General features: G+C 37.7%; 2 protein-coding genes across 2 annotated transcripts in view; one reads left to right on the forward strand and one right to left on the reverse strand.

The window, feature by feature from the left end:
* Positions 1–663: 663 nt before the first annotated feature.
* Positions 664–13058, reverse strand: LOC149202155 (uncharacterized). Its single transcript, XM_089401501.1, has 4 exons — positions 12411–13058; positions 8935–12266; positions 989–1040; positions 664–867 (listed from the first exon to the last, which is right to left on the reverse strand). Exons 1-4 carry the CDS (start codon positions 13056–13058, stop codon positions 664–666), a joined length of 4236 nt encoding a protein of 1411 aa, XP_089257627.1.
* Positions 13059–18557: 5499 nt separating this feature from the next.
* The window catches only part of LOC149202156 (rho GTPase-activating protein 2-like), a 30287-nt gene continuing 26601 nt past the window's right edge, over positions 18558–22243 (forward strand). The window contains exon 1 of the mRNA XM_089403115.1: positions 18558–19338. Within this exon, the coding sequence (XP_089259241.1) occupies positions 18782–19338 (557 nt within the window). The 5' untranslated portion in view covers positions 18558–18781. The remainder of the gene's footprint in view (positions 19339–22243) is intronic.

The following is a 22243-nucleotide window of genomic DNA, read 5'->3' on the forward strand; positions in this document are numbered from 1 at the left end:
AGAATAATAAAAATACATTTTTCCTTCATCAAATGTTCAGTGCACAACTAATTTCAAGATTGCAAGATTTATGTCCTCTAAGATAGAATACGCATGCATATATAGTTCTGTTCATTCCATTCGTTACAGACAGATACAGTGACAGAGTTTCATTACTCCAAAAGAATACACATACATATATTTCTGTTCATTCCATACATTGCAGGTCGACACAGTAACGGAGTATCACGACTCCAAAAGTCTCATGACCAGCCGAGACCAAGAGCGAATATAAGGCGAGGAGAGACAAGCAAGAACGCAAGATACAACAGTCCACAGTCAAACTGGTAAGCAACAACACCGAACTTCAATATTTATTACATACCACTGTGTAAATACATTGCAGGGTTATAAAATTCCCGTGACATGAAAGGACTGTGCAACGAGGACTCGTTGGTCCCAACCAACCAGTAAAAGAATTAACCGAAACCCTCCTAGCTACAGCTACGAGTCGACTGTGCAACGAAGATACGGTGGACCAAGCCATTAAACAAAAGCATCCACAGAAACCCTCCAAGCTACGGCTACGGGTTGACATAATACAAAGACCAGACTCTGTTGCTATCTCGCATACTGACCACCGAAGCAAGCAAATACAGCAAAGACGAAGGACCACAGAAGAGACTAAGTTAAGAACAGAGCTACCCGGAAGATAGACAGTCGAAGTCCCTGCAAAGCCACGGGACCGGTCACCTGCAACCACCACAGAAGAGCAACGTTAGGGTTCATAACCAAATCCAAACCCACGCAACAGAAACAATACCGTGAAGCTGTAAAGGAGACAACAGAAAGCAAAACCCTTGTATGGCTGAAGGGGCAAAGCCATACCTGTAGTGAACCGACCCATAAGTCGCAGAAACAAAGGGAAACCCTGACCACAGAGGGGCTGCGAGGGTTAGCACCATTTCGAACGGAGATTAATGAAACATAGCAAAGAACAAACCCTCACCTGAAGACACAGTGCCGAACGTCGGACAAGAACCAGAGGCGGAGCCGAACACCTGAAAAAACCACAGCGAGCAAAGCAACAGAGTGAAAATGACCAAATGAGCGCGAACCGGCAGTGAAAAGGGGAAGGAGTAAAGTTAGGGTTTGGCAAATCTCGAGAAGGACAGGTGTTGCGGAAAGAGCCCAGGGAAGTACCGTGGGTTGATTATTAATCACCTACCTCATAAATTGCAATCACACCATATCCAAAATCAAATAACAGTGCAAGTCCACATAGGACTAGGCTAGCGCGGGACCACGTGGGCTGGGCCCCCATCACCTTATGTCAGAGGAAGACGAACTCTTAGCAAAAGCAGTTTTAAGGCATACTCCAAACCATAATCATAACTTACATTTTACACTCAACTATAATTATATAGCGTCATGATATTTTACTTAATTGAATCAACTCATCATTTATTAAACTACAAGAAAGAACTTAGACCTCTTAATTATCATAGATAAAGGAATTTAGGTACATCATTTATTAGATTTATCAATTATAAATTAATGAACTCAAAAACATCTTTTATTATATTTCCATTTCACCGAGTAAGGTGAAACAAATTACTTTTCCTTCAATTTTTCAATATACAAAATTGTAATATAATGCAAAATATTTTGCCTATGTTCTCCTTGGTTTTAAAAAAGAGGAAAAAAAAGAATCAAATAATTGGCCTTTCACTAGGCTCCATACTCGTAAGGCCAAACTATTATATATTGTCTGATTATCTAATTCATCAAATCCTCCTTGATGCGGGTGCTTTCACGACCAAATTTTCATGGCAGGAGATATAACTGGAGTTTCCGTCGGCATCTGGTTTAACGCTAAAATGGTTTTTCGGTGGCAATTTAACAAGGGTAAAATAATTATTAACATGCAACACTATTTGTTTGGTTAATAGGGTGGCGGTCCTCAGTGTCATACCTCTGCTCTACACTTGGTGCAACATGCCCTTCGCATTGATTTTTTTTTTATCCCTAGCCTTTTCACACCTGTTCAAGTTTGATTGACTTAAATGTGAGCAGGTGGGAGGTAGCGTTTTTGTTTACGTTAAGTTCCCTTCCAACAAAATGTCTTTTGCTTACTCTCAGCTGGGCTACCCCTCTCATGGTGGATTGCATGCGAGCGAAGTCACCTCTGATAGCTGAGGTAAGCTCATTTATGAGCAAATCATGTTCAAAGGTCTTGGAAGAATAGAGTATTGACCTATACGCTACACCTGACTCGCCATGAAGAGCGTTCATACTCTTTACCTCATTCTACACGCTTGGTCTCTCATGTCCTCAACTCATTATATTTGCATGGCCATAGACTCAAGGTGGCCGGAATATAGTGTCAATGTTGTGGCCTGTGTGTATCTGTAATCATTGTTCTATTTAGGTTGGTGCAGAGGTATGCTATTATGTTATTTTACTCAGGTTGTTAATGTATGGTTGTGTCATAGCCTTGTAGAGGTTAGGTCATATCTTAGTCTTTTGGTTTGTAACTGCTCATCGTTTACCTTGTTTTTGGCTCCATCGTTTCTTATTCAGAGGGGTCAATGTTCTTTGTACTTTTCCTTCACAATTTAGGGTCTGGTTCGTTGTTTGAACTGGTTGCAGTATTACCCTCGACGACTCCTCATAACTCGGACCCTGCTGGGATTTCCTTTAGCTGCCCAATTGTGGTCTGTGGAGTGTGGTACCCAGGTACCTTCTCTATTTGGTTTTAATAGGGTTTATGGTTTTGTTAATATTTCAATTTTGAAAGTCCTTCCAACTCCTTCAGTAAACAATGTTCATAAATTTTGGGGTTATGGGTAGTTCCCGGTCTGCCAATGTCGTGGTTTTTCAAGTTTTATTTTTCGTTCACATAAGTCTATCTATGGTGTCCCCTTAGTGTTTGTGGCCCCTCTCGTTAGTGAACCTTGCTATCCCTTGGTTTCGTCCATCAGAGTTGGTCAATATACCACAATTTCTATTTGTTTGCATTGCAGGTCAATCACCTTTATGGCTCCTCAGCAACGCCTTCTTAGTTGTAGGGGTGGCACTCCTAAGTCACCTTCGATGCAACAATGACATATTTTTGGATGGGAATCTGTTGCCAACTTTTTCGAGGCAGCTCCTCTGGAAGTCCATAAGGAAATTCTCCATCTAGAGGCAAAAGAGTTTGGGGATCATGTTTATTTCTCAGATTCAGAGATAGGAGGCAACAACCTCAAGTGGGTACCAGACCCGGGGAAGTTTCGCAAGAAAAAGCTTCACTTCCTTCACTCCATTAACCTACATCGACAACTGGAAACTCTACTCAACATGGTAATTAGAGATAAGCAAGTAGACAACTACAAGTTGTTTGCAGGGCAGGAGGAGATCAAGAGAATTCTGAGGGATATTAGATATAACTTGGAACATATAGTAGTCAGAATGTCTCGAGTAGAACGTTGTGTGGTTTCTAATTCAGACACTGAATCAAATGAGCAACAAGAGGTGCTAGCGGTCATTAACACTCAAACTCAGGCCTCTCCTCATGCCAACCCTTCCACCACATCGCCAATAATCATCTTGGACTAGCAAGTCCACCAAGCACTCTGTCTGTTGTTATGTCATGGGTGACAATTTGTGTTTTTTGTGCGAACAACATCATGATGTTTTTGTCAGCTTAGTTTTTGGGTGACTATATACATTACTGTAGCTCCTTTTTGGATTTACGTGGCTCAGTTACAGAGCCCTAGTGGGTCTAGGAAATGAAAATTATGTGTTATAATCTCCAGCTCTCAGATATCAAAAATAAGGCATTATCAACTCATCTTTTTGGTCGTCTATAAATTTGGCAATACCTATACTTATCCCGGATAGAAAACAAAATCTCTCAAATCAAAGTTTTAAATGTCTTTTAAATAACTTTCAATATAAAATCTTTTAATATTAATAAAAATCTACTATACAAATTAATAATAATAATAATAAAATCTACTCATCAAATCCTAACCTACCTCCCGCAACACCATTGTGAGCCACGCCACCTTATTTCGTAGAACACATGTATTTTAATTAAAACAAAATCTAACTCATCAAATCCTAACCTACCTCCCACAACACTATCGTGAGCCACGCCACCTTATTTCGTAGAACACATGTATTTTAATTAAAAAAATTGTTATTGGTGAACCACGACAATGGCATATATTTTTAAAATTCAGCAACGACCAAATAATATTAAATGAGACCACTTCATCCAATGTTAATGGTTTTTTTTTAACGGATAAGATCCATGTTTTAATTTTACTAAAATTGGGATAGGTAACAATTTCCTTCCATAGTATTAATCCTAATCAAATGAAAACATATTTATATATGATAAATAACTATTTCCAAGTCCCAAGGGTTAGTTCAGCTGGTCAAAAACTGTGCCTCGCCATCGGGAGGTCACAAGGTCGATTCTGCCTGAAGCCCTTGGGGTTAGGTCTTGCCAGTAGGTCGAGGGGTGATTAGCCTAGATTTTTCCGTGGACGTAGTGACCACTCATCGACCAAAGTATTCATGAACCACACTAAAAAAGAAAAAAACCATTTCCAAACATCATTATTAATAATTATTTGAAAATTACAATAAGTTTTATTGTAGTTTTAACATGAATGGTCTAAGTGATTTTAATTTAATTTAATTAAAATTTGAGAATAACAACAAAAGGTAGTAGATGAACCATCCCAAATTTATTATAAAATTAACATTTAATTTTTTGTACGGAAATCGATCTCTTATCTCATCAAGAAATGTCATACACAATTTCATATTTCACTAATTTTTTTTTCATTATTGTCCTTTTAAACCATAATAAAAAATGAAATATTTAAACCTGCACATCAATAATCCATCCCACAACTATATTTTTTTTTAAATGACAATATGGGGGTGGGGAGGGCCCATGAGTGGACGACAAGCCGTGGTTGTCTTGAATCTTGAGCGGTAACAACCGATGATTTGGTTGAAGAATAAATAGAAGTGAAAGAAACATGCAATTGTAGGGGCATTAGCTATGTAGACATGTTGTTGCATTGTAGGGTCTCTCTATGAGTTGTCCTCCCCATTACATCAATGTCACTTCATTACCGTTGGCCATTGTATCTTGAAAACTAACTATCTAAATCATAAATCATTATTACATGTATAATCCCACATGTTATTTTCATCATAGTTTTTTGTAAACAGAGGTGAAAGAAACATGGAATTTTAAGGGCATTGGCAGTAGATATGTTGTTGCAGCGTAGGGTTTCTCCATGAGTTGTCCTCCCCATTACATCAATGTCACTTCATTATTGTTGGCCATTGTATTGGAGATTAATTATTTAAGTCACAAATCATTATTAAATGTATAATTCCATAGGTCATTTTCATTATAGTCTTTGGTAATCTCATTGGTTGAGACATATTTATTACAATGTAAATAACTATATATATAATTGAGATTTAATTATATAGTTTTCAATATTAAATATTAAAAATTTATTTATTAAGTTAAAAGATTGTTTCATAAAGTTTTTTTAAAGAAAGAAATTAATTTATCTAATTTTAAGGTTTGAGGGCAATTCATAGCTATACTTATTTAAGAGTTTATAAGGAGCTTTAAGTCAATACAACAATATTCATAGGCACAAAATCATTATAACAATAAGGTATTATAGCTCATCATATCGCTAGTGAAAATTTGAATATGAATAAGAAAGATAATAATCATTCCACCCAATTATCTGAAATACGCCCATTAACATTAAAATAATCTTTAGTTAAAAACTTTGTTTACAATTAAATAATTATAATATGTTATTTATATAACATATGAGGAGGTGTCGACTTTGGTTAAACATTCATTATTATCATTTGAGAGTACAATTTAGATGGGATGGTTTGAGTACTAGTTTGGTTAAACATTCATTATTCTCGTTTGAGAGCACAATTTAGATGGGATGATTTGAGTATTCGTTTATTAACCTTGAGCAAAAATATAAAAGATTTAAAGAAAAATATATAATAATTTGTTTTATTTATTTTAAAATAATTCTTATTTTTATTTATAAAAAGTAAACGAGAGTTTCAATTTGAAGAAGAAATAATATACAAGTAAATAAAGGTTAAAATTAGAAATGTATAAATCTTTAAAATTATATATGTATACAACTTTTTAAAGAATTTATATAAATAAGTTAGAGGAATGGATATGTAAGAAAGGAGGGACAAAAGTGAACATAATAATGATTACTACAAAGATTTTGTTTCCATGCAAATAATGCGATATTAACATCCAGGAAATTAGATAATTTATAAGATTATCTAGGAGCTTTATAGACTTTTTGTATAGAGGTTGGGAGGAATGTGAAGATATGCAAAATTAAGATGGTAGTTTTTTTTCTATTAAAGAACATAACACACCTATTGGTTTTGAAGGTAAGCCACTAAAGATAACATAGCTTTAAATATGTGGGATTGGATTTTATTACACTATAAATATTTGGGATAGGATTTTAATGAGGAGTAAAAGTAAGAAGTGTGGAAAGACAAGTACCAAAAGGATGGAATACATCATTCTTCCTACAACAAAATAGACATAGGGGAAAGATTTGGAATTAGAAGATATTCTTCAGCTTTATAAATATGAATTACAAGGACCGATTATATCTCAAAACATATACAATTATATTGAGTGAGAAGAAAACCAGTGATAACAAGTTGCTTGAGAGTTAAAAAACAACACCCTTTCTGAGATACTCGTAGTTGAATGAAGATTATACCTAATAAAATTGGAGGGATGGATAAAAGTCATTTTATATAGACATAAAATGGTAGCCATGGATAATTGTTTAGTTAAAATCATTAAAGGAGCTAAAAATGAGGAAGAAAACATAGAATCAATTATTTGTAAAATGCTTTGAAGAGTAAGATATAAAAGAGACAAATGCCCAAATAGACAAAGACATTGAAAAATAATGTACAAGAATGTTACAAGGGAAGTTTTAGGAAGTATACCAAAAGAGAATAACAACAAAAGATAGAGAACTTCCACTAAGAGTCATATATTATAGTGCAAAACTATTTGAATCTTAACATCTCATGGCATGAAAAACATGTAACAATGCAGATAAGAGCTAACTCCAACAGGGTGAAGTGTGAAACGACAAGGTGGGTATAGTCCAAGTATATGTGGGAGGAAAGGTTATGTTGAGTGATATAAATTGAGTAATGCATTCCCTTACATCACATGTCATATTTTAACATCACGAAGATATTAATTTTGGATAAAAAGAGACGAAAATTAATAATTTAGGAGGGTAAAGTGAGATGTAAAAGAATGTTGGCTAAAAAATGAGGTGGGAAGGAAGTAGATTGATAAAAATAGAGTCAATAGGGTAATAAATGCTTGGTAAAAAAGAAGATGAACATATCCAATTGTGTAAACCAAGTTTATGATTTGAATTCCATGATTGTACCACTAGCTCTCGCAATTGTAATTGTTTGAATTGTTTTTTTAAAGTAACGCACAAAATGTAAACTTAGCTGTTTCATATAATCATTCAATTCATAGACAACTAAATACTCCCTCTCTTTCTCTTACCAATCATTCCTCTATATACATAATATTATTGTATTTTGAGTCTCTTTTACAATTGAGCATGAAAGAGATATGTAATGTAACATGAAATCTCTTGAACTGGATCAAATACCTAATAGATAAATATTTATAATAATGTAAAAAAATTGAGAAAAAAATCACACTTATACAAATTTAGTGTTCTTAGCATTTGATATATCAAGGGTGAAGATCACCAACCATGTTGCAAATGAGCTCTCTTTTCAAACATATATTCGATAAGGATTTAACAAAAATATAAAGTTATTCACATAGTTTTATTATGGTGTAAGATTCATGTATGGTAGGAACAATTTAACTAGGAATTTTGCTTAATATTTTTGAATTGGCATAGATGATAAAAGTATATCCAATGTTCCAAACTAAGGATCTCCAACCTTTTGTATTAAACAATAAATAATTTGATCACAATTCCAAATAAATAAAAACTCTAATTTTCGTTTATCACAAATTGCAACGTTAATCTCAAATTTTAAAATATACTCTTAAAAATTAGAAAATAATGTAACAAATCAAGAATTTCTTAATGATCCAAATCATTTTAAAGTGAAAAACACTAGCTTATCTTATTATTTTTTAAATGACAACCATAAAAAGTTCAAAAGTTTTTTTATACAAATATTACAAATTTTATATAATTTTTAATATGGTTAACAATTTGAAATAAAATATTTTTATAATATAAAAATTTGGAATAAAATATTTTTATGATAAAAAATTTAAGTGATTTTTTTTGAAAAATCAATATATAAATTAAATTTAACCCCTAAAATTTCTTATAAAATAATTGAAAATAATAAATTCATTTTAATGTAAACGAATTAAACTAAAAAACCCATTCTTTCTAATAATTAAAATTAGTAAATAATAAACACTAATATATAAAAAATTAATAAGTTACGCTCTTTTTAATAATTAAAATTGGTAAATAATAAACCCTAACATTATATATTAGAATATATAGTATTGAATTGAAAAATTCTCAATATTTTTTTTTTTTTCCCATTAGGAAAAAGTCGTAATTTCTATTAAAAGGGAGAAATTACATTTTGCAGATGCATATTGCATATTCATATGTGGCCATTGGCCAGTCAAAGTTCACAAAAAAAACCTGAGTGTACTAGATCTCCTCGCAGGGAGTCTAACTGTTATAGATACAAAATTTTAAATACCAAAAGCTTGCTCTACACAGAGAGCACTGTAATAGTCATGATGAACTGTACAAAAAACCATATAAAAAAAAGTGCATTTCCCAAGTCTGATATTATGGATGGGTCGGTGACCCATTCCTGCTGAGATCTATATAGGGCCGGTGATAATATTGATGGAATGTTCCATCAATCTTCTCCTGTATCAGCCATTGTTCTAGATGGCTGTGCGCTGCTTCTTTGGACAGTTGGTCTGCTTCTGCATTCTGTTCCCTGTAAATATGACGACAGTCAAAAGATTCAAAAGAAGTGATCAGTCTTTTGGCTTCGTCAAGTATGTTTCTCAAAGAGTAAGTATAACATTGTGATGCAGAGTTTATCCAATTGCAAACAGTCTGGGAGTCACCAAAAAGTTGGAGGTGTCTGCAATGTTTTTGTATTGCAAAATATATGATGTGTTTGGCTGTGCTGAGTTCAGAAAAATTATTAGTGCCATTTGGGAGTTTAATCTGAATTCTATAGCAGTGTGATTCATTCAGATATAAGACATCATCCCCGCCACAACCTGTGTCCTGGGCAGAGCCATTGAAGAAAGCCCAAGGCTTGGATTTATCAATGCTGAGAGGAGTAAAGGCGCGGGTAGGAAGCAGATTGAAGTCAGCAATAGTGTGACTCAGGATGTTTGGCCAGTTTGGGGGCCTGTTATTAAAGATGATGTGATTTCGGGCTATCCAAATAGCCCAACAAACGAGCAGGGGAAGGTTTATGAGTTTGCCCGCGTGATCTCTGATCCAATTGCCCCAAGCTTCCTTGCTGTTTGACCCGTTCCAATCCTTGAGATCGGGTATATGAGCTGATATGCTGTGCCAGAATGTTCGGATGACCGTGCAGTGGATGAAAAGATGATCCGTGCTCTCCTCTTCACAACAACATAGGTGGCATCTGAAAGGGCCGTGGAAGGACCTTTTCAGGAGATTTACTCCCATGGGGATCTTGTCGAAGATGATATTCCACATGAGTAAACGACATCGAGGTGCGGCCTGAAGTTTCCATAGCTTATTCCAGTGTGGAAGGATGTCCGGGGGTTTATAAGGTTCCATTAGCTTCAGATATCCCTCTTTTGGAGTATAATGACCATGTTTGGCAACGGCCCATATGAGTTCGTCAGGTCCCTCTGATAGTCTGATGTTAGCTTGAGTGAGTGCCTCAGTGAAATCGCTCCATTCTGTCTGCCACTGATCCGGGATGCCCAAGGTAGCTGATGAGTACCAGGCCTGTTGTAGGAAGATGGAGTTTGCACTGTCACCGATATGATTGATATGAGTTATGCCTCTGTCGTGTAGGTGTCTGATAAGGCCATCCGAGAGTCTGTGCAGGTTGCCGCATCCTACCCAGGGGTCTATACCAATCCTTACATCCTGTCCACTCTTAATGCGCCAGGTGATGCCTTCCCTGAGGAGCGGAAGGGAGAGTAAAACTGCCTTCCATATATTTGAGATATTGAGACCTGGGTTGTGTTGTTGTCGGAACCAATCCATGAGATGGGAGGGTCTGATATATTTTGCTTGTGCCACTCGTGACCAGAGGCTGTCTGTAGTCAGGAGTAGCCAGCCAAGTTTTGCAGCAAGGGCTTTTGCAAACAGATCAAGTCTCTTGATACCCCATCCACCCCATCGTTTAGGTCTAGCAATGGTGTCCCATTTTACCCAAGCGAAAACTCTCCCAGGCTGTTTACCATTCCAAAGGAATCTGGTGCAGATGCTCTGTAATCTGTTTAGGACTCCTCGGGGTATCCAAGCCAGTGTCATCCAGTATACAGGCATGGCTTCTATGACTGCTTTAATGAGTATGAGGCGACCTGCTCTTGAGAGGTATTTATGGTACCAGATATGGAGTCTTTTCTCCACCTTGGCAAGGAGCCAAGTCCAATCTGCAATTTTGTAGCCAAGGGGTTTCAGCCTGTATCCCAAGTACTTGATGCCATCAGTAAGCATGGATGAGGCGAAAGGGAACCGCTGGGTTGCATAAGTAATTTCATGTCGAGAGCAGCCAACTATCGTAATAGAAGATTTATTTTCATTTATCAACATCCCAGTAGCAAGTTGAAATAGTAGAAATATATTGTGTAGAGTTGTGGTATCACCCAGCCCTCCATTGAGGAATATAAGAATGTCGTCCACAAACAGTAAGTGCGTAAGATAAAAATTATCAGATATGCAGATACCTGAGAGCTGTTGCCTGTCTTTAGCTGATATGATAAGTCTGCTCAGGCCTTCCATAATCAGCAGGAAAAGGAGGGGGGAGAGGGGGCATCCCTGTCTGAGCCCTCTTTCCGATGTGAAGAAGGGAGTGGCCTCCCCATTTAGAAGAACGCTGTAAGCAACCTCAGTGATACAACACATGACCCATTTAATGAAAGCAAAGGGAAAGCCAAGGTGAGTCAAGAGTAATCTGAGGTATAACCAATTTACTCTATCAAAGGCTTTAGTGAGGTTGACTTTGAGGATCATGCCTTTTTGCTTTTTAGTGTGGAGGGTGTGAAGAAGTTCCTGTGCAGTGGCTATGGCTTCATGAATCTGACGATGGTCAAGGAAGGCAAATTGTTCAGATGAGATGTGGCGGGATAATATAGGCTTCAGTCGATTGGCAATAATCTTTGCAATGATCTTGTAGAGGCAATTGCAGAGGGAGATGGGCCTGAAATCATTGAAAGATACAGGGTGATCAGCTTTAGGGATAAGGGCGATGAAGGTGGATTTGATGGCCATGGAGATCCTGCCTGATTGTCTGCAAAGTTCAATGATTTTCAATAGGTCATCTGCCAGGATGTCGAAGAAGGCAATATAGAATTCTATGGTCCAACCATCAGGGCCTGGACTTTTATCCTTTTTGAACCATTTGATAGTTGCTTCCAGCTCTGCCATTGTCACCTCCTTAGTGAGATCATCATGTTCCTCCGGATCGACAAATCTGGGGAATTTTTCAGCCACTCTCATAATTTCAAGAATGTTAGTTTCACGGGGAGCTTTATAGATGCTCCTGAAGTGATCAGTTGCTAACTTAGATAGGAGTCTTTGTGTAGTGACCATATGATCCCGATCGTCTTTTAGTTCCCATATAGTGTTAATTGCCTTTCTCCCATTGGCGAATTTGTGATAGAACCGAGTGTTGTCATCCCCTTCGGCGAGCCAAATGGCTCGGCTGCGCAGCCTCCAGCTTTCCTCTCTGTCCCTCAGGATCTGGGCTCGCTTTTCTATATGAGACATGTATATGTTCTTTCTTTCCTGTGAGGGAAAGGTGCCACCATCCTCCTCTTCATGTGATGCAATGAAGTCTTCAGCCTCCCTCAAGGATTGATCATCTCGGAGCCTCTTTTGGTGTGCCCATGTCTTAGAGATCCTTTTGAGCTCCGATAATTTCCTGATAAAGCCCTCCGTGAAATGTTCCTCCTCTTCGATGGGGTGGCTCTGCTAGTAGTCGGTGACCATCTGAATATAGGATGGGTCTTTTAACCAGGAGGAGTTGAATTTGAATGGGCTTTTAATTTTGTGATGAATATCAGAGAATTCCAAATATATCGGTATGTGGTCAGATATGCCCCCAGATCCCACCCATTGCCTTATACGGGTAATCTTGTTGTGGAGGGATTCTTTAATAAGAAATCTATCGAGCCGCCTGGCAAGACTTTGATCTCCACTTCTATTGTTTGACCATGTGTATTGTAATTTTGCCATGGGGGTATCGATCCAGTGGTGTTCATCCAAAAGGGTGGTTATAGTTTCCGAGAAAGGATCAATCCTGGCTGCATGCCCCCAAGATTCACAGAAGCCCAAGGTGAAGTTCAAATCCCCTCCCAGGATAATGTTATCCTGTTGAAAGAGAGAAGAGTTCAAGAGAGAATGCCAGTAGGCAGCTCTGTCAGTGCAAGGGCCATATACATTGATGAGTCTGAGAACTGTATCCATAGATTGTAGATGGGCATCGATGCTAATAAATCCCCTGCCACCCCAGGTGTTAATGGTTCTCAACGCTCTGTTATTGATACCAATCGCCAGACCACCGGATCTCCCAGACGCATCTATAGCGTGGAAGGTCCAGTTAGGTAACCAGGCTTCGAGAGTTGGTATAAGGGAGTCCGCATTACAGAGAGTTTCTTGCAGAAAGATGATGTCCGATAGAGAGAGGGAGAGAAGTCTCCGAAGGGCTAGTTTTTTGGGTGTACTAGCAAACCCCCTGCAGTTGAAGGACATAATCTTCATGTCGGATGGGTGGCAGGGCTGTTCAACGCTCTAAGGGCCCTGAAGATGGTCTGTTGTCGTCCGAGAGCGACTTCAGTATCTGCCGCATGTCTGGCTTTGGAAAGTCGGGATGGACGCCCTCGCGAAAGCTTCTGTTGAGAGGGCGATGGGTCGAGGACCAGCCCAATGGCGTCAGTGCCAATCCCTCTAGTCCGGGGGCGGAGAGAGTATCGGGGGGGGGGGCGGGGAGACGGGCGCCGGCAGCGGATCGGTCGACTGCGGGGGGAGAGATGGTAAACATGGCGGGACGCAAGGAGAGGGGGAGGGGATGGGACAATTTAGAGTTGAGGGAGGAATGGGCAGCCGGGAGGAGGGTGTGGATGAAGCAGATGCAGGTGGTGGAGGGTGAACATCCCGATGCAATGTGATAGATGCAGCCATATCATGCATAGAAGAGAAAAAAATAGAAGTGGAGACAGCTGACATACCCGGTGAATCGTCTCCCGCCGGTTCAGAGACATCTGGGGCGAGGGCAGGCGATGCCTGGGATCCAGTCGGAATGAGTGGAGCAGCTACAGCTTGTACAGGAGTCTCCGCGGGCACCTTAGTCTGTGGTTGGCCAGGAGGTGGGGAGGGACGATCCTGAGCCGCTTCCTGTGCTTGTGCCAACCCTTTTCTCAGTAGTGGGCAGTCCCGATAAAGGTGACCAACCTTATGACAACGACGGCATCTGTATGGGATCCCTTCGTAGTCTATAATCTGCTTCCTGGAGAAGTCCCTCTACTGGATAGTGATGTGTTCTTGTAGTCCTCCCCTGGTATCCAGATTAATGAGAAACCGCGCATATGCCATCATACCTGTGTGGAGATATGATTTGTCATAATCCATGTAGACACCAATAGCATTACCAATTCTGCGGAAGATATCTTCAGACCAAAATTGCAGAGGTAGACCGGGGAGTCTGTTCCAAACGGGGCCAATTCTGATCTGTTCCGTAGCCGGATCGAACATGGGGGTCCAGCGCTTCAGAAGAACTGGAGCATGTTCAAAGTGCCAAAAAGAGGAGAGAACCCAATTTGTGTGGTCGGCACGAGCGAACCGTAATGCGAACCATCCCCTCACAAAAGTTTGCACGAAGGGGATGTCAACCAGGTGTTGTCCCCAAACTTCTGTAGCCCAAGCCTTCAAACGTGCGGCTGAGTAATTCCGGCCTCTGATGCGACCCACCAAAACCCTATCTGCAAATTCCATGATGTCTCCCCACTGGATGTCCTCCTCGAGCCGGAGGAAAATGTCCTCCTCCCTGGATCTGAAACAACGGTACTTTTTACCCGGTCCTGTTCTCGGCGGAAGAGGCGGAGGGGGGGCCGGTGCAGGGGGGGAATCAAGCCCACGGGGAGGGTTTGTGGCGGGAGCAAGGGGAGGGGGGAAGGAACCAGTGACAGGGAGAGGATTTGAGAGTGGAGTAATATTAGAGAAGCAACCCGAAAGTGAGCCGGCGACCGGAGGGGGAGGAGGGGGGTCCGAGGACGGTGCGGTAGAGTAGGGCCATAGATTCGCTGCAGAATGAGAGGAACTAGGGTTAGGGTTAAGGCAACCCGCGACAAAACCCAGGGAGGCCGGCGAGAGAGGTGGAGTAGACAAAGCAGGCCAAGTGGGGGGAATATCCGGGAGAATAACGAGAGGATGTCGCGGGGAGTCACCGGTAGAGTAGGCAGCTAAACCGTCCGAAGGATCCGGGAGATACATACCTTGTGAATAGGGTGTATGCCAGATGGGGACGCCATCCAACGGATCTTCGGTGTAATCGACAGCATCAAGGTCTTCCATGCTGCCAGCTAGTGAAACCCTCGGAACGACGAGATCCTCAAAGCAGCAGGTAACCAGGGTAAGTCGCGGGTGTCGATAGCGAGGCGAAACGGCAAGGAGGGCATCAAATGGCAGGGACAGAGCGTTAAGTTGACGGTAAACTGCAGGGCGTCGGATGGAGGATGGAGTAAACTGCGACGGTGATGAAGGTGAGGTAACCGGTAAAGGAGTAGTGTAAAACGGGCGCGGTGTACTGCAGACAAGGGTTCACGACCGAAACCCTAACCATATCCGCCTCGCGCTGCAGTCTCCATCGAGCCCTCCTCAATATTTATTATGACCATGTAATTAATATTATATATCGTAAGATATATATTATTGAATTCAAAATCTAAGATATTCTTAAAAAATTAACTATATTGTATTTAAAAAGAAATAAGTTATTTACAAAACACATATTTATAAAAATTAATTAATTATTTTTAATTAAAAAAAGAAACAAAAATTCATCATGTAATTGGATGTTTGGTTTTCTCACAGAATATGCTCAGCTCATCACGTAATTGGTTGTTTGGTTCTCTCACAGAATATGCTCAGCTCATCATGTAATTGGTTGCACTTTTCTAAATAAAAATCTACCCATTAATTGAGATTCTTTAACATTTTATTACAATGATTGAAAAGAAGGGAGAGAAGCCTACTTAGATCAATGTAGTTTTGTAGATTGGCAATGTTCATTTTCTTCTTAGCATTGGTCAAGACAAAAAGATATTTCTATTTTCGAGATTGGTGTTGATCACCTCATAATATCTCAAATTCTTTTTTTTCCCTCTAACTCCTTATAGTCCTAGAACTCATCCTTAAATTTGGAAGTAGTAATATTTTTAATATTGCCCTTTTTTTTCAAGATACTCTTCTCCTTTACCGCCAAATGGTTTAGACAAGACTGTGCATCCTTATGCAAAGGCTAATAATATTTTTAATATTCTCATTATTTTTCAAGTTGATTTCCTCCTTTACCTCCGATGTTCTAGCCAAGATTGGACATCCTTATGCATAAGCTAGCTTCAATCAAGAGGATAGAGCAGGGAGTATTTCCTTCAATCTTGAGATTCTAGGTTATCAATTACTTTTATATCAACTCAATCTTCCTCCATGATTTTCTTGATATATTGCAACTCCAAACTTCATCCATATAAGATAATAGAGTTGATGAAATATTTGCAATACTTTAAAAAAATTAAAATTCATTTAAATAAAAAAAATTATGTTAAAAATATGCATTTACTAAATAATAGAGGTGATGAAATATTTGCAATATTTTAAAAAAATTAAAATTCATTTTAATTAAAAATTTTATGTTAAAAATATATATTTAGTGAAGAAATGCATTGTTTAACTTATTTACAAATTTTTTCATCCCAATCTAGAGATATAATTTCAAGCAATATTATGATTTTTTTATTGTTTAAAATACATTTTTAAATGAATAAATAGATTCAATTCCTTAAAAATCCTTGACATTTGAATTCTATAAATTAAACCATTCAAATTCAGATTTTAAAAATCTTCAAACTTTAATTAAAATTAACCACATAAAATAGAAAAAATTTCATTAATTCACTTTTAACTTAAAAATAAAAAAACATATAATACTAATACTATTTAGATCTAAATATATTATTAAGTTGAAAAATCCTCAATATTTTTATAATTATTTAATTAATATAATTTATTTCATTTTAATACACAAACACCAATCATTGGTACAATCAAACTAAATGATTAAAAGAATACATATTCACAATAAAAATTGATTGAGTTGACGAACAATAAAGACTAATACAATTAGCACGGCATATATTTGCAGATATATTATTAAAATTTATATAATTAATAGTATTTAATTTTTATAATTATTTAATTCATTTTTAATACACAAACACTAATCATTGGTGCAATCAATATAAATTATTAAAAAAATACATATTCGCAATAAAAATTCATTAGGTCGACAAACAATAATCACTCATACAATTAACACGGTATATATTTCGAGATATATTATTAATTACGGTATATATGTAATTAATATTATTTGATTTATTTTTAATTCATAAATTTTAATATTTTTTATATATAAAAAAGAATATTTAATTATTTAGTGTAATTAATATTATATATATTACGAATTGTTTTTAGTGCGATTTTTTAGAAGTTTTTATGATGGGTTTTTCTGGTAATCCGTGCACAATCAAGTGCCCTAGGGGCTCCATATATACCCTTACTCTGCACAATCCAAGTGCCCTAGGAGCTTTTTAGGGGTGTTGAATCCATATATACCATCAAAAAACCAATTTAAATAACACAAATCAAGATTTCACCCCAAAATTCACTGCCAAATTTTGGCACAAGAAAGTCCAAAAAGTCGCACTAAAGACAACTCCTATATATTATTAGGAGTAATGTTTAAGTGTGATTTTTTGGAGTTTCTAGAAGATTTTTAGGTTGAATAGGGTGAAATTTTTTGTGACAATTTGTGCAAAATAACAAATGGTTTAGTAAATGGGGTATTTGCTTGAACGCTTGTCCCATAAACAACAAAGGGATAAAAGCTTTTGTTATGGAAAAATTCCACAAGCTTACTTGGGATAAGGAGCTAGGAAGAAAGAAAAAATACTATATTGAAGTGTTTAATCCGGGCCACTCATAGTCATCAACCAAAAGCATACATAGAGGCCAATATCTCTTCGAGAGTCAAAATTCTTATTGCTCAGTTAAGGACTAAATCTCATCAACTCCCTTGTGAAACAGGGCGCTCTGGAAAAGGCCAAAAGAAGTGTAGGAGGAAAGAGTATGCATTTTTTGTTCTTCCTTAAAAGTGGAAAGGGAAAAAACATTTCAGTTTAGAATGTGAGGCCTTCAAAGACAACAAGGAAAATTATGCAGATATGACAACTAGCTCTTGGGATAATCTATTTTTGAAATTATTTTAACATAAAAAATTAAAAACCCATATTTATGGAAAAATAATTATAATATTAATTAAAAAATTACATTTATTTTAGCGCAAAAATAAAAAATTAAAAAACCCACATTTATAATAAAAAATTATTAATTCAATTTTGTGTCAAAATCTTATATACCAAAATCCTCGCATCATTAACGCGCAGACAAAATATAGAATATAACATAATGACCAAAACACAAAATTTGGAATGGGAGTAATCTCTTCCGCATTTTATTTTCCACAATTGTTAAACATTAATTACTAAAGTCAGCGATATTACTATAAAGTCCGCTATTTTAGATATGGTTTGTTTTACTACTATTTTAGATACGGTTGGCTGTGCACACGCTTTCATTCCCGCATGGTCCACCAGTATATTAATATTATTAATCCATTCGTACATTTAAAAAAAAACCCAAAAAAAAGGGAGTGAAAATCCGTAGTGCTTTACTCGTGATTATGAACTCAGAATCTGAGTCACATGAAAATTCTGAGATTCAAATGATAAACCCCTCCGACGACTTTTAGAGGAATGTCGGAGCAGAGCGGCAGGTCACATGAAGGCTTCTCGCGACTTCCCGCCGGGGGCTCGTTTAAACGACACACCCATCCCGACAGCGTCACGAGACGGCAAACTGCCACGTCAGTAACACTGACAGAAACGCATCGAAAACTGAGCAAAATGCCTCAACCTTGGCCCCTCCTGCAACGCCGGATTTTTTTGAAAAACAGCTTTTATTGCTTTCTGACCCGCCTCGCCTCCCGGACTGTAACTCCGGCGACGATATTCCCGTTTCACCGACGGCACCTCACTAGCTTCCACCGTCGAGAACGCAGCAGCGAGCAGCGCGAGCTCTAACTGCCGTTGGCACGCGAGCCATGAAGTAAGGTTGGCCCGAAGTCGTCCCTCATTTTAAATCTACCGATGCTCAACAACGACAAACAACAACAGAGCAGAACAACAGAGAAGGCCATGGCAGAGGTCATGTCATCCTCGCCGCTGCACTATCGCTCAGATGAGTCCCTCACGGCTGCTGATTTCGAAGATGCCACCACTGTTGCAGGAACTTCGATCTTCTCGGCAAGTGATTTCATGACGGCTGGAGATTCTTCTTTCGATGAAACCCCAGCCTCTGAGATAGCGAATCCGTGTAATGACGGCAAAGTTTCTGTCAAGAAATCCAGAAACTGCATATGTCAGAGGAACGACGCCGTTGGCATGAAGATTTGCAAAAATGAGCACAATAATGAGAACAATAACAGTAGTAATGAACAGTTATCTGTTCTAGCAGTTCTCTTAACGACATTTAGGCGATCTTTAGTTGCTTGCCGAGCAAACCGAGAAGAGCCTTCGAACATGGAGATAAGTTGGCCGACAAATGTAAGACATGTTGCGCATGTGACTTTCGACCGTTTTAATGGCTTCCTGGGGTTGCCAGTCGAGTTCGAACTCGAGATCCCCAGAAGAGTTCCCAGTGCCAGGTTTCTTGCTCGTCTCTGGTCCATTTTCTTCGTAATTTTAGCTCATACTGCCTAAATTCTAATCTCTTAGTAAAATAAATGGAATTACATTTCGTTTGCATTTCGAAGAAGTCATTTAAGAGAATTCCTCTGCATTTCTTGCATCACATTGAGATTTTTCCCCAGATTTTCGTTGCTCCTCATCTTGGCTGAATTTTGAAAAATCCCTTTCTTCGTAATTTTAGCTCTTACTACCTCCATTCTAATCTCTTAGTGAAATAAATGGAACTACATTTCGTTTAGATTTCGAAAAAGTCATTTAAGAGAATTCCTTTGCATTTCTTGCATCACATTGAGATTTTTCCCCAGATTTTCGTTCCTCCTCATTTTGGCTGAATTATGAAAAATTCATTTAGCATAATTACTTTGAATTTCTGGCATCTTGCATCAAATTTATTTGTTTATTTCTTTTTGCTTCATGTTTTAGAAGAGATTATTGTTATTATTTTTGAAAACTCTTTGAGAAATGCATCCCAAGGGCGGCTGCACAGTTTGCAGCAGACTCATTCAGCTTAGGTGTAACGTGTGAGTTATGAGGGTTAATTATTCCATAAAAATCGCTCAAAGACTTGTACACGGTCTCATACTTTTTGAAAGTCATGCCTTTTAGATGCAGCGGAACTCAGATGTCGGAACCCTGGTGGATACTGGCGAATTAATGCCCCGTCGGCGAATATATCATTATGTTGGACTCGAGACAAATATTCACAGCGGCGAATTGTCTTTCAGTTAGTGTTTATGCATGCCAATGTTTAAATCTATTTTTGTTCCAACTTGGTTATCTGTTTCAGTTTCAGGTTTTCTATTTTTGGTGACCTCAGAATTAATTATATGTTTTGTTTTCCCAGAAATTTCGACTTTTCTTCCTTTCAATTCCATTTTCTTGGTTCCATGGCTCACATTACGTTAAGTTTGTGCGTTTTCTAATTATTTGTTTTCTAGAATATCTTATGCCTTTCTTTCACAAATTGTTGTTTGATGGATTGTTCTGTCTAGAACAATGTTGCGATAATGTGGCAACTGTCGCCTCCCCAGGTGCTGTGAGAATGCGAGTGTCTAGTTAACTTCGAGCCCTGATCTTTGTCAGGTCAAAATTGAAAAATGTTATCATACAAACTGCTTAGCTTATAATTGTGATAATGTGGCGAGTGTCGCCTCCCGAGGCGCTGTGAGAATGCGGGTGTTTAGTAAACTTCGAGTTATGGTTTAGCCCTAATCTTTGTCTGTTCAAAATTGAAAAATGTTGTCCTACAAACTGCTTTTAATAAGCTTATAATTGTTTTCACAGATTTTCTCGGTAGCTTTAGTTTTTCGAAGTACTCGTTTTCTAGAATATCTTATGCCTTACTTTCACAAATTGTTGTTTGAATGGATTGTTCTGTCTGGAACAATGCTATGACAATGTGCCAAGTGTCGCCTGCCGAGGCTCTGTGAGAATGCGGTTGTGTAGTAAGCATGAAGTTATGTTCGAGCCCTAATCTTTGTCAGCCCAAAATTGAAAGATTTTGTCATACAAACTGTTTTTCATGAGCAAATAATTGTTTCCACAGATGTGCTCAATAGTTTTTGCTCTTTATCTTTTCTGAAAGTTTCCCTTATTTTCATTTCCCCAATTTCCAAGCTTTATAGGAAATTACATAGCCTGCTATGAATGCCCGATCTAGGGTTGATACTCTCTCCAACAAAGTGGCCAGTCTGCCCTCTGTTGGATTTGCAGCAAGTATGTGCTGTGTAACGTGTTTCTTGAGTTTTCCATCTTGGTGTTCTTACGGTTCCATAAAGTTTTGAACCATCTTTGCATCAGTCTTGGTCTTCATCTCGGTCTTTTTATTCCTAAGTGACTTTTGGAAAAATAAGCTTGTCGTTACTAGTAATCATTAATGCCATTTCTGTGAAAAGAAATATTCTGCATTCCACATACATTCTTCATATACTTTCTGCACAGTTGTTTTAATCTTGCAGGGTATTTTATCTTTGTTCCTGTTTTACAAAAGTTCTTTTGGGCTAAGGTTCTTCTTATTTTAAGAACAATTCTGTGGTAGACTTGTTACATGTCAATAGAGAACTTTTCTAAACTATCTTTTGTAAAAATGAAATTGCATTGCTTTAATGACGGTCATTTTAGTGAGCTCCTGTCTGTTGCTTTTGTTGCTATTTTGACTATTAGTAATTTTCAAAGGATGATTTTTTGGGGTGTTTGTTTCTTCATTTGTGTTGCCCTGGCACGTGTAAACCTAATTTTTGTTGTAATATTTTCCCACAATATTGTGTGTTCCGAAAGAATGTTGATTCAACATATAGAGTTTCACTGTTCACATGGTTTTAGTTGTATATAACTTTCTTTTTCCTTACTAATAGTTCATTTTTGGTGTTTCAATAAGTATTTGCAGTCTTGTTAATTCATGTTTTGTTTTCTTATATGCCTCTATTTTTACTTTTTGTTCTGTGGTTATGGGTTAAGCCAAAGTTGGTGGCTAGATTATATTGGGATTTTTGAGTCTCTCACTCCTTGTTGGTCACTGGTTTTACTTGGGATTGTTTTGTTATATGGACACTTAAAAGTTTCAGATTAATATCTTAGTTTCCTCTCATTGGAGTATTTGTAATGCACTTTTTGATATTATAAATCATATTGTAATGTTACTATGTGATTCTTATGTTAAAAAGAACTTGGGTGCTAACTTTCCAAATTTTGTATCATAGGAGTTTAAGGGTTAAGGCCCCATGAAGTGTAGGATGCACGAACATTTCTGTGGATTTTTTCTATGCTGTTCACTTTACAAGAAATGCAATTAAAGAGCTTTTTTACTAAATTACCTTGGCACTACATGAAAAATTGAATTGAAATGGAGTAAATGTATGTCCA

This window comes from Pinus tabuliformis, chromosome 2_1 (assembly GCF_031772625.1).
Source record: "Pinus tabuliformis cultivar Carrire ecotype Pingquan chromosome 2_1, CPIR1, whole genome shotgun sequence".
Classification (NCBI taxonomy): domain Eukaryota; kingdom Viridiplantae; phylum Streptophyta; class Pinopsida; order Pinales; family Pinaceae; genus Pinus; species Pinus tabuliformis.

Bases quoted from the DNA above. Each gene is read 5' to 3' on its own strand.
- LOC149202155 (XM_089401501.1), bottom strand. From the start codon at position 13,058: ATGAAGATTATGTCCTTCAACTGCAGGGGGTTTGCTAGTACACCCAAA. The intron at 1,041-8,934 runs GTCACCGACCCA...TGGTTTTTTCAG, and splicing joins ATAGATCTCAGCAGGAATGG to GTGTTCGGCTCCGCCTCTGG. The intron at 868-988 runs GTGAGGGTTTGT...GGTTCACTACAG, and splicing joins GTTCGGCACTGTGTCTTCAG to GTATGGCTTTGCCCCTTCAG.